The 12,337-nt window shown below is 47.0% G+C and overlaps 2 protein-coding genes across 4 annotated transcripts in view; one reads left to right on the top strand and one right to left on the bottom strand.

Annotated features, from left to right (window-relative positions):
- Positions 1–496: 496 nt before the first annotated feature.
- KAT7 (lysine acetyltransferase 7) lies at positions 497–11,506 on the bottom strand. The gene is made up of 15 exons (XM_072356375.1): positions 11,129–11,506; positions 9,925–10,072; positions 8,886–9,062; positions 8,455–8,694; positions 7,820–7,902; positions 7,493–7,582; positions 6,703–6,801; positions 6,462–6,572; positions 5,663–5,854; positions 5,257–5,346; positions 4,312–4,452; positions 3,902–3,995; positions 3,547–3,693; positions 2,962–3,068; positions 497–2,323 (listed from the first exon to the last, which is right to left on the bottom strand). The coding sequence occupies exons 1-15, from the start codon at positions 11,405–11,407 to the stop codon at positions 2,222–2,224; spliced, it is 2,100 nt and encodes a 699-aa protein (XP_072212476.1). The 5' UTR covers positions 11,408–11,506; the 3' UTR covers positions 497–2,221.
- FAM117A (family with sequence similarity 117 member A) overlaps positions 11,485–12,337 on the top strand; it is a 25,681-nt gene continuing 24,828 nt past the window's right edge. For all 3 annotated transcript variants that reach the window (XM_072356383.1, XM_072356381.1, XM_072356380.1), the window contains exon 1: positions 11,485–11,609. The gene's annotated coding sequence lies outside the window, so the exon portion shown is untranslated. The remainder of the gene's footprint in view (positions 11,610–12,337) is intronic.

Genomic DNA, 12,337 nt, shown 5'->3' with positions numbered 1-12,337 from the left:
ACCTAAATAACATTCCCTCTTCTTTCCTCCTTCCCCCCTCCACTGAGCGGACTCCTTGGAAGGAGCTGGAACCTCCTATCAGGAACCCAAAGATTCAAGCTCTGCAATCAACTCCAGCTGCTATTGTTCAAAGACTTCACATGCACAGTACAAGGAGCAAAGAGATCTGGTGATGGAAGCAGAGAAAGAAAGGTTCGAAACCTGAGATTACCACTTTTAGGGTAACTCCTTCCTTCTTAGAACTTCAAGTTGATGTGCCATCCCACTGCTCCATGTCACACTTCTGCTTCCATATCCTCCTCCTGGCAGCCTCCCATGCAGGACCATGAGTGAATCCACAGGGCTTCAATCTCTGTAACATCCAACCTCGAGGCTGCTTTGTGCCTTTAACACACCAGGCGCAAAGATGGGTTCCAAATCAGCTCCTTGAAGCATAAAGCAGCAGCTTTGTTTAACTGAAGATGGAGAGTAGACAAGAAAATGCAGGGAAGGCACAGACCTGAGCAGAGAACATGCTTTATTGAGAAGTAGATACAAGAACAGCACATTCTACCACATCATGGGAACGGGGTTTAGCTTCTGTACAAGAACGGCCTTATTCCCTACTCCAGAGATCTACTTGGTTGGATATTTTTGTGAGTAGCTGTAGTTAGTTACAATACAGGAGCAAAGGGCAAGAGACAGCAAGATTCAGTAATGCCCACAAAGTACACATCATTGACTGATGGTCTTTTTTTTTATCCTTTCCTTTTCTTTTTCAGTTTCTTCTTTTATAAAGAGGCAGAGAAAGGCAGACAACCACCAGAAGGGCAACAGAGAACTTTACCACACAAGGATGGGTCAGTGGTTAACGGGAAACGGCTCCTACCTACTGGTATGGGATGCTGCAAGTGCTTCACTTCAGTCACCATTCAACAGCAACAAAAAGCATTGGAAGGTTTCAATGAATTCAGCACTAAATGATGCCGCCATCACCTACCCCAAGTCTGTGCCCTCCTTTTAATGACGCTGGAGCCATATAGCAAACTTGTGGCACAAAGACAGTGGTTATACTTGAAAGCCATTGTATGATAGTTTCATCTGGTGCTGCTGATGGGACAGAGGAAGTAAAAGCTTTCTTGTTTTACAAAGACAAACGAGGCTGCACTGTCAGAGAAACAAACCATCCACACAGCTACGTGAAGCTGCCACTGATGCACGGAACACAAACTGTAGGCAATGCAACAACTGGTGGTATTTGGATTTCAGAGTTTCTGTGGCTGTTTGGATAAGGTTAGCAAATATTTATCTATGGTGAAGATTTCGTTCCTTCAGTCTTGAGGGAAGAAAAAAAACTATCCTTCCTCATTAGAAAGAGGCCTATGATCCAAAACACCTCCAGTAAAATGGGTTGTTTCTGTGCGAAGGAACCCACCAAGTCCATGAGAAGAACCAGGCAAGCAGCAATATGCAATGACAGAGGTGTCTCCAACAGAAGTGGCACCACTGTAGATCCAAGAGCAGCTCTATGAAGTTTATCAGACTGTGGTATTCTCAGGCAGTCAGCTTGCACTCCCCTGGGATAACACTAACAATCACAGCACTCAAGTCACAAGATAGGTAAGCTTCTGACTGCACAATCTTAGCTATGCAAAGACCTGCTGTATGGTATGGAAAACGCTGCTCAAAGAGGTGGCATGTTGCCTTAGTATTATTTCACACGTGGAATGGAACAGCCCATCAGACAGGACTGGTTAAAAAGGTTGGAGTCAGTGTAAATGGCAGCTTGCTAGGAAAACAGCCTTTCTGCAAACAAGTGTTGTTAGACCTTGTTCAAAAGCCACAGAAGTTAACTCCGTTACTTACAAAGCAAGGAACCTGAAGGAAGGAACAACCAGGTAACAGGACACAACACAACCTCATCGGAATAAGAACATGAGGGTAAGACCAGTGACTGGACAGGTACAGTACCAGATATCAGAACTCCTTGGGCCAGCGCTACTAGGAGCTTCGTTTGGGTCCTATACAGATCCAATCCTTGCAACCTCATTGAGGCCGAAACATAAAGTTCCTCAGAACTAGCTTCTGGTGTGCACAAAAGATCCGGGCCAGAACAGTACCAAGGGGAGCTGATCTTTTGGGAGGGTACTGTACCAGCCAATCACAACAGCAACAGGTACAACAGAGATCCCTAGGGTACTTCCTACTGCTGGGGTTCACTGGCTTCAGAAGTGACAGACAGTTAAGTTCCCTTTGGAGGGGTCCATTTCAAACAGCTGGGATCCATTATCTTATTGCTGTTGGATCTTTTCGCCTCTTTGGCTATCCATTCATCGATCAGATCCTGAGGAGAAGAGCACAAAAGGGTGGGTTAAAACAAACAGGCTGTGATGGGAGTATTATCCAAAGTACAACACCAAGCATCAAAGCTCAGAAATCTGATTAACCCACTCCATAAGTGCAGGTCAAAAATAACTTCTATTCCACAGCACTTTCTAGAAGCACTTCCAACCACACTGATAAGGCTACCTGCAGCTACAGAGCTTCAGGAAAGAGCACATCAGTGAGAGAAACTGTCCTGTCTTTGGGGATTTATAAATCACTTGTCTTATACCTAATGAGGATCTAAACAGGACACATTCAGGATTCATTTCACTACTGTGCCTCCATTTGCCCAATAAAGGTTAGGCACTATGAGGGGCAAGAGATGAATGTCAATCCATCATCCCCCTAAAAGCTGCTTACAATGAACAGTGTTATCCCATACATTAAATAATGTCAGTCTATGCAGCCTATTTCTACACTACTGAAAAATCAAACTGGATGCTAATGTTTTATTTGAGTAGTGATGTTGCTCCCCACTGAAATCAAAGGGCAAGGAAGCCCCAGCACCAAAGATAACACTGACTTCATTACTTCAAGTGAATCTAACAGCTAAATGGGAAGAAATAAAGGTGCAGAGAGAGCTATGAGAAACCTTACCTGTCTTTTTAGGACCAGGTGTTTTCCCTTCCAGTACTTCAGCATCTGCAGTGCCTGCAACGTACTAACAATGTCGACAGGGTTTACTGCAGTCTCCTGGCTGATTTCTGCAAACCAGGATCAGTTTAGGTTAGAACAGAAACAAATCCCACTGCAACAGTCTGTAACAGTTAGTTTTCAACTCAAGTCTTAGGCATCACATTTGAAGTGATGACCACAAAACGCCTTGCAGATATTAAGGAGATACGTGGAGTACTATTGCAGCTGCTTGACCTGAAGCCTCTGACTGCTCTGGTTATCTGCATCACTGTTATACAGCTTGCCTGTGGTCAATTCACTTGCAAAACATTTGAAAGCTTTTAATATTTTTAAAGGAAAAAGTCAGTACGTGCTTACAGAACTCGTCAAGTTGGATTATTTTTTGCTGCTGGAAGGACTAAAAAGGAGCAATATCCAAACACAGGAACATTCCACCAACTGTGCTGCTACACAAACACGTGCATCAATGCGATGAGCATGACCTGTCTCATATTTGAGGTTCCATAGGCATGTTCCTGAACCGGTTTATTCAGGTTGAAATTGTACCTTTTATAGAGATCTCTTTTCCTTGGAAATTATGCAGGTAACGAAGGAGAACTTCCTTCCAGTAGCTCCGGTAGCTGATGAGACCCAAATCAGACAGAGGACGCTCTGGAGAGCCAACTTTTTCTTCTACTTTAGAAAGCAAATAGCCTGTAAGGAAAGGAAATTTATTTCTCCTTCCCAAACTACTCCCTCCTGACTGCTACACTCTTCAGCACGAGAAGAAATCAGCTCTAACAAAAGCTGCTACGCAGATCTAACACTGATATGATACACATATCTAACAGATACGCTAGATTCTGGGGTGAAATTATTATACCAAACTGGATGTTTCCAAAATGATTCTCTTTATACTTACTGAAGTCAATGAGCATCTTGCCATAGCCTTGCCTCATGTACTGGGGCATTGTCAGGATACAAGAGACATTGTAATTGAGAAAAGAATTCTTCTCCTAAAAATCAAGAATACGGAGAACAAATTAACAAGTTTAGAACTGCACAAACAATAGGCTGTATTATAACCCTATCAGACAGAACAAGCCTGTTCAACTGATTCAATACAAGGTGAAAGCAATTTCATAAACACCTGCCTATCAACCAGCAACATGATCACCTTTCAGCTACCAGGCTGGCTTAGCATCTGACTTTATCAGCCAGTGGGTGCATAATGTAAAGCTCAGGATGGCAGCACACGGAGCTGAACCCAAGAAGCAGTCACTCTCACTTTTGTCATCTAACAGGTTTATATGCAAGAAGAAAGCAACCAACCTTAGAGAAATATCCTATCAGGTGGCAGCCAGTGTTGTCAGCTTCTGTCATGACATAGAACAGGAAGGGTTCAACATCATAATACAGTGTTTTATGGTCCAAGAAAAGCTTTGCCAGCAGACACAGGTTTTGACAGTAGATCTAGAAATAAAAGGAGAGTGTGAACAAAAACAGACATAGATGGGAAACACAAAGGAAGTTCTGCATCTGAGAAATGTTGTGGAGCCTTTCAGATAGAGCAGCTGGGCTGAGAAACAATCCCATTTATGAAGATACTTGATAAGGTGAAATTTGCAAGAGTGGGAATTTCCGTTTGTGATACCTATCTCTGAATACTCAAAACATCACATCCTCAGTGAAGGGAGACAGAAGGCTGGACCTCTGCTTGTTTGTATTAATTCCATGCTTCAAGGTCCCCTGAGGGAAACAGAAATTCTCCTCCCAACTTCTGTCAGTGCAAAATTTAGCTTTGAATCTGTTCTTCCCTCTGAAGCCTTTAGGACTGGACACACCTAGAGACTGCTGCTACCTACAGTGAACCTGTGGTTGCAGATTCATCCTCTACCCTTCAATTGAGGGTCAAGGTCACCCTCAGTAATAGCAGCCTACTATCCACAAGTTTGAATGTTCACAGCTGAATGAGAGATGTAGTATCAATGTACTGAGGCCACGCACAGAAGCTCCCCATTCATTTTAAGAAAGGGATCTTGCCATAAGCCCCCAAAAGCTATTGATCCAACAGAGTGCAAGAGAACAGGTGAAACTGCATGTGCACAACAACGAGGAATAACCACAATGAAAATGCAGACAAAACAAACGTCAGAATTGCAAGAATACACAGACCAGACTGCAGTAGCCTTTCCACCATTAGAGAGAGAAAGAGCCATTTGCAGCCTGTTTCTCTACAGGAATAGCAGTGCTAGGCCTATTAGTACAGTTAATTACCTTGTTCTTTTTCCCATCGACTTCAAAAACTGAAATGGAGCCTTTGCGGTAGATTTCATCACCTGGTGGATGTTTCCAAACACATTTTGCCTATGACAAGTAAACAAAACTAGGGTGACACTACTGTTTTTGAAGGTAGAATAGGTTACAACAGCTGCTGGATACACCAGGAAACACGCAGATCTTTTTCATTTAATTCAAGGTTCCTTTTCTGATCCTCTGTAACCCACTGAACAGACCAGAAATCAAGCCTGCATCTAGGAAAACTTCCTTTCACAATGACTCTGAATCTTCTCACCTCTCAAAGTGAACAACTGAACTGACAGCAGTAACAATGCTTAAAAACCATCTGCATGCTCACGCCTGATTTAAAGCTCAGGAATCAGAGATCTTTCCCAGCCCTTACCATGTGTCTGCGCAGTATTGTCTGGCTCTTCATGTACTTGAGACAGAACTCACACATGTAGAGACGTCCCAGACGAGCGTACTCCTCTGGGTAGGGAGAATGATACCAGGTGTCCAGTTCATAGCGGCCAAAAGCGATGGTTTTAATCATATTGCTGCCTTCTGTGATCTGGCCCTGAAGCCGCAGCTTTTCCTATGAATGAAATCCATTAACAGCTATTAAAATACGCCTTAAAGGGATGCTGAGAGGAAGGGGCTGTATTTCTTTCCCTCAACGAGATCTCCCACAAACCCCTCCTCAAGTAAACCCAGCCTGAGCCCTGCTCACAAGCACTAGCTAGTGGTGGAAGAAAGACTAAGAAAATGTCTTTAAATGCTTCTGCCCTCATCTGCAGGAAGAGATACAGCCTAACTCTCAGCCTTGAGACATCCCAGATGCTACTGACACTGGTGAGCATCAAAGAATCTTTTGCTTCATTTCTGGAGATGGGAAATAGCTTTGAAGAGCACCTACAGAATCCTCAGCCACAATATAAGGATTTTAACCTCATTCAGTCACCAGTTACTGCCAGGATACCTTCTGTCTTTCATTTCTAATCATTCCTTTGCTGCTGTTTCCATGGGTGAAGCTGTCCATTCCCTCACTGAAAAGATACACCTATTAAATGAGGCTGTTACTAATTATTCCTCATCACAGCTGGGCTGTGGGTGCTCATCTTACAATAGATTCTATCTGCACAGGTACAACAAAACCCAAAAACCATTCACGTTTCTAAACAACTATGAGCTAGAAGACTCACCAGGTCCTCAGATGCCCGTGCTTGTGCTCTTCGGAAAAGCTCGAGGTCATACTCACTAGTCAGGTTCTCAAGGAGAGGTTCCCTAGTATTGCCATAGGTTTGTCTGTGTTCCTAGAGCAAAAGAAAACAGACAAAGGAGATTTTATTGACACACTCCAACCAGGCTGTTGAATTTTGCACCTTTTTTAACCAAGAATGTTTCATTCCAAACACAAAGGAATGAAAGAATTGCTGCTTTTACCATGTATTTTTCTTTTTGTTCCTTGCTTAGGCCAGAATTCCTCTTCTTCCTGAGCTCAGCTACTTTCTCTTTGTATCGAAGCTGTCTCTCTGTTGGTGCCTGGAAAAGAAACAGAATCAGAAAGCTTCATTAGGCTTCATGCACTTCAAATATTCACCTGCATCTCTTCACCCTGAAGGAGCTCTGCAATGGCTTCTATTTTATCACATTTGTTGCCTCCAAACCAAATCCTTCACGCATAAAAAAGCACTTCAGGTATAACACAATTTTTTCTCCTTTATGTAGCTTGCCTTTGTCAACACACCTCAGTCCCACAAGACAGGGTGCAATCCTTATGCACTGCTTAATCACGTGGAAAAGCTCACTGCTGACTCATCAGCTCACCCTGACTCTCCATCAAGACTCATTTGAATGGAGAAACATAATTCCCCTGCTGGAACTATGCAGAGTAGAATGGTGGCATATGGGTCTGCAGAAATTCAGCTGAAAAGCTGAAAGCACACAGAAAAGACCATTGTGAGAACAACTCCAGCCTCCTCTGTAATATTACTGCCCAAAGCCTCGTCTTGGCTCTCACCAGCTGCTCCAGGCTCTTACTGAAGGGAGAAAATGAATTTCCCTTGCTGAAACAAATCGGAAATGGCAAAAGGGAGCCACAGGACTTAACGCAATAGCTTAACTAAGAGGTAAAGAAGGGAGATCGAGTTAAAAGTCGCTGTCACCAGAAACACAAGCTGAGTTTTTTCCACTCTTAACTGAGCAGCCACTCAACGACATGCAGACTGCCCACCTGGTGCCTGGTGGCGTGCCTGTTGTTATCATCCTGCCGATGGGCCAGCATTCTCTCCTCAATCTGTTTATCCCGGCTTTGTGCTCGCACCTGGAAGTCAAAACTCCACCATCAACACTGCAGCAAACTACTGTCACAGCTTCCATCTTGTCCATTTCTCTGTTTAGGTGGATTTTCTAACGTGTAACTTATAAATTATTTGACAAATGCTGCTGTCTTATAGCTAAGGATATCAGCTGGATCACACTATTTCCTGTGTGCAAACAACAAGTCTTGGCACTCCACCCTATGAAAGCATAAAGGAGATAAAACAGAAGACTTCATTACCTTGCACTCATCTGCCGACAGATTGTGATACAGTGGGCATCCTGATATGGAGAAGTGTCGCTCATGTTTTCCAGTTAGGTGTCCTGTAACGGATCAGGAAAAAGAGAAAGCTTTCAGCATATGATCATTAAATGTAGCCCAGATGGTCAGATACTGCATACGAGCTTCTCAAGAGAGGTAACTCTATTTGTTAACAGTGTGGTAGGAGGAAAACATTTCATGCTTCATGGCACAAACTGTAAGAACAAAGAAGGAAAATCCATTTCACACTAACTCAAAAGCTGTGCTCCATGCAGGCAAACAGGTACATTAGATGACTGCATTCATCTGTTGCTGAGAACCTGCTTTTGGCTGAGATCAATACCCTCACCTACAAGGCTCTGCATTCTCCTCCCACACCTGTGCTCACTCTCCTAACTTGCTCTTTATCCCGTCGTCCCCCAAACACTTCTAGACAATAAAGACAGAGCTGTGGATATGCTCCATAACTCTTCTCTATGCCCACTTCTCAGTACTGTTTCTGATTCTAAGCAGCTGCCTATTGTTACGCTGTATAAATCAACGGAGGGGGACTTAATATCACCACAGGAAGGCAAAAAAAAAAGTCAATAAATCAATCCTGGAACTGAAATTACCTAAAGAGTTACAACCAGGAGTGGGACATTTCATGTTGAAATTGTAGCTTTCATGGAAGCGGCGGCGCTTAGGGCGGTGAGACAGGTCACTTCCAGAATCCTTCATGGACATGTCCTTGGCAATGCTCTCATCATGGGATACATTTGGACTGGAGATATCAATATCAGACTCTGAGGAAGGGGCATTCCCGGTGGGGGTACGAGGTGGAGACTCATCGTGATCCGCTGCATTTTTAGTGTCTGAACAAGGATCAAGATGTTATAAATTTGCCAGAAAAAAAGCTTTCAAATATATATATATATATATATATGTAAAGCAACTCTGGATAGCTGTCTCAAACCCTCTAACCTGAGGATATCACACTGTGCCCAGAGAACGGAGCCACATATCCTTTCCAATGGCATTTTGCAAGCTCACTGTGTCTACGTACCTCTGTCAGAAAAGTCAACCACTTGTTCTGTTTCTGATCCAGATGAGCGGGTCTGCCGGAGTGGGTATTTCTTTGGAGTCACAGGGGCAGGCTGCTGCTGGCTGCGGGTCACCCTCCTCGTGGAATAGACTGGTTCTTCTGCTCCAAATGAGGGCGGGTTGCGAACCGGGCTGGAATCTGATTTCATAGAAACACCATAATTACATCCACAAGAAGCACTGAATGCCAGTGAGCTGCAGCACACGAGCTCTGATGTCTGTAACACCAACATCTGATAGGGTATCAGCACAGGATTCTGTGCAACCATTGCACATCATCACAGAGATACGTTTATATTCTTCTAATTCACTTTTACAAACACTGATGGATCTGGAATTGGATCCACTGTCTCTGAGATAATAACTTAATTGATTAGGGATTACAAACAGCTCCCTTGTAGCAATTAACATAGATAACAACTACCGGCATTTAGAAAACTCTCGAGAATATCAAAGCTGCTCATGGTCTGGAGGCACATTAGGGACACCACGTATGGTTTTATAAAGACACGCTGCTCATAAGGCTATAAAACAGTTTATTCTGCATGCAAACAATGCTTTCATACCCTAGCAGCATCACAGGAATCCCACATACCAACCCAAACTACTTTTCCTCTTGTTTTTGAGGCCTAACCATCAGATGACCGTGCATGCAAGTAAGTTTTTTACCTACAAGAAAACCCATCACAACACGTGCACAGACAGAAGGAACAAACTTATCTACTGTCATTTTCTCCCCTTGATGCCATTAATAACCAACAGATCTAGGATTTACTATCCTAAAGCTAAAAACAAGGAGGTGTGGACACATGCTTCCTCTTTTAAACTGGGTGTCAAGGTAGAAGCGAGCAAAACACCAAGCCTTGAAAGCACACCTTGCTGCATAGAAAACAAAGCAAACAAGAGCAGCTTTTATCCCCTAAACGCCTCCCTCTTTAGCTTGCCGATGTAACTAACAAGGTTACAGCCTCCTGCCGCTGGTGTCTTATGAGATCCTTTACCTTGGGAGCTCTGGCTGAGCCTGGCTGAGGAGCGGGTCACACGGGCGGACCTTCTCGAAGTGGCGTCGCTTTCAGAGCTGTCTGTGTGCTCCGGATCCGTGGAGAAATCCGAGTCTTCAGTTCCATCTGAGCTACTGCCCGCATTCCTCTGCAACACCACAGACGGGGGATGTCAGCAGGGAATGCAATTACAGACCACGGTATAAAAGCATACATGTGATGATAGATAACATCGAGTTGATGCATTCAAACTGATAAAGGCCAAATCTTTTTGTGTCATTAACGCCACATCATCACCCTGAAGGCAAAGGGGGGGGGGGGGGAAACAGATGGGGCCTACCAGGGGCTGCGTTGGTTGTGCAGCACTCACACCTCTTGTGCACAACCTGGGCCGGGAAAACAACACAAGGGAGCACGGCAGGCAACGATCGCGGCTGTGTTCAGATCACGGCTGTGTTCAGATCACGGCTGTGCTCAGATCACGGCTGTGCTCAGCTCAGGCCGCAAACGCGGCCTATCTAAAGACAGCGGCCTTCAGGCGGAGGCACCGGGCCTGTGAGGAGCCAGCGGCGGCCGAGCCCCCTAAGCGCGCACACCGCCCCTGCGCCGCTTTGTTTTGCGCTCAACAGCCTCGGCCAATCATAACGCGCGTGGGTGGGGCCGGAAAGGCGAGCTCGCCAATGGGAGCTCGAAGAGAGAAGGAGCATGCCGGTAGGGTGTGAGTGACAGCGGGTGGTAGCCAATCAGTGAGAGCTTTGCTCTCGCAGCAACATCCACCCCCGGGGCGGAGTGGGATGGGGGAAGGGAGGAACGAGGCACGCGCGGGGAGGTGACCGTTGAGAGCGGAGATGGACAACCGCGGTAGCCAATCAGCGGCCAGCCCGGAATGACAGCCCAGCCAATAGGCGGCCGACTCTTTAACCGTTTGTCCAATGGGAGAAACCGAGAGGAGGGACGCGCTGCAGGCGGAGGGGGAGGAAAAGGGTAACCGTTGGGGGCGATGAGTGACGGACGGGGCGGCCAATCAGCGCTGCGCGGGACTCCGCAACAGCCAATGAGGGAGCGAGCGGGGCGGGCGCGGGGGGAAAGGGGGGCTGAAGGCCGCTATTTTCGCCCCGATTTTCTACCCGTAAGAGGCAGCTGGAAGGGAGGGGAAAGCCGGAAAGCCGCGTCCCGAACCTGCCGCCTCCACAGCCCCACTCACCTTCCTGCGCGGCATCCTCGGAGGGGGCGGGGGCAGCGAGGCTGCCTGATCCCCGGCTCCCCCGGCTCGTGAAGCGGCGTTGGCCGCCGTGTTGGTGCCGGCGGGCTCCGTGGTGCCGGCCGTGTCGCCCGCCCTACGGCACGTCTGTTCCGGAGGCGCCAGCGCGCTCCCGCCGCCAGCCCGACTCCCCGCTCGGTCCCTCACGCTTCCGCCGGGACGCGGCCCACACCCCCTTGTCACGTGACACCGCGCGAGCCTCACGCCAGCGGGAGCCGCCATCTTTGTTTTGGCATTCTAGAGGCGAAGTTGGCGGCGGCCATCTTGATTTTGGGCAAAGGAGCCTCGGCGGGAATCGAGGCGGCGGCCATGTTGAGTCAGGGCGTGAAGTCAACGAGAGTCCACGGACCTCCTCGGGCGCCATTTTGGGGCCGGGCAGAAACGCGCCGTCGGGGTGATGGAGTGATTGGGTGGAGGAAAGGCGGTGAGTCCCCGTTGATTTTTACGGCGGAGGCGGGGAGCGGCGGCCGGCCGGCCCTCCTCGTCAGGGGGTGCCGCCGTCTGCCCTGCGCACGGCCTTGCGTTGGGCCGCGGCTCCTCGCTGTGGCGGGCGGGCCTGGGCGGGCCTAGTAGGCCTGAGGCGCTCTGGGCCTACTCCTTCCTTCCCTCCCTTACACAGATGGGCCTTTGCCGTCGGTTTCTCTTTCATCAGGGGGAGATTTCTGTGTGTGTATATGAAGATTTGCTCGTGTGTGCTGGATCTGGGGGATGCTGGGAGGCTGAAAGAGCCGAGCTGGAATGGTCGCTTTTAGCTAAAAAGAGAGGAATGGGAAGCTGTGTGTGTGGTGTGTGAGGTGGGAACGTTTGCATTGGCGGCCAATAGGGATAGGTTTGGTGTGAACGTTTTGCATTCTCCTCCACAAGAATAACTTGATTCCAGCGATTTTAGGGTGATTCCAGCGATTTTAGGGTGATTCCAGCGATTTTAGGGTGATTCCAGGGATCTCAGGGTGATTCCAGGGATCTCAGGGTGATTCCAGGGATCTCAGGGTGATTCCAGGGATCTCAGGGTGATTCCAGGGATCTCAGGGTGATTCCAGGGATCTCAGGGTGATTCCAGGGATCTCAGGGTGATTCCAGGGATCTCAGGGTGATTCCAGGGATTTTAGGGTGATTCCAGGGATTTTAGGGTGATTTCAGTGATCTCAGGGT

The sequence above is a fragment of the Excalfactoria chinensis genome, chromosome 24, assembly GCF_039878825.1.
Source record: "Excalfactoria chinensis isolate bCotChi1 chromosome 24, bCotChi1.hap2, whole genome shotgun sequence".
Classification (NCBI taxonomy): Eukaryota; Metazoa; Chordata; class Aves; order Galliformes; family Phasianidae; genus Excalfactoria; species Excalfactoria chinensis.
This window is presented reverse-complemented; position numbering and strand designations above follow the sequence as displayed.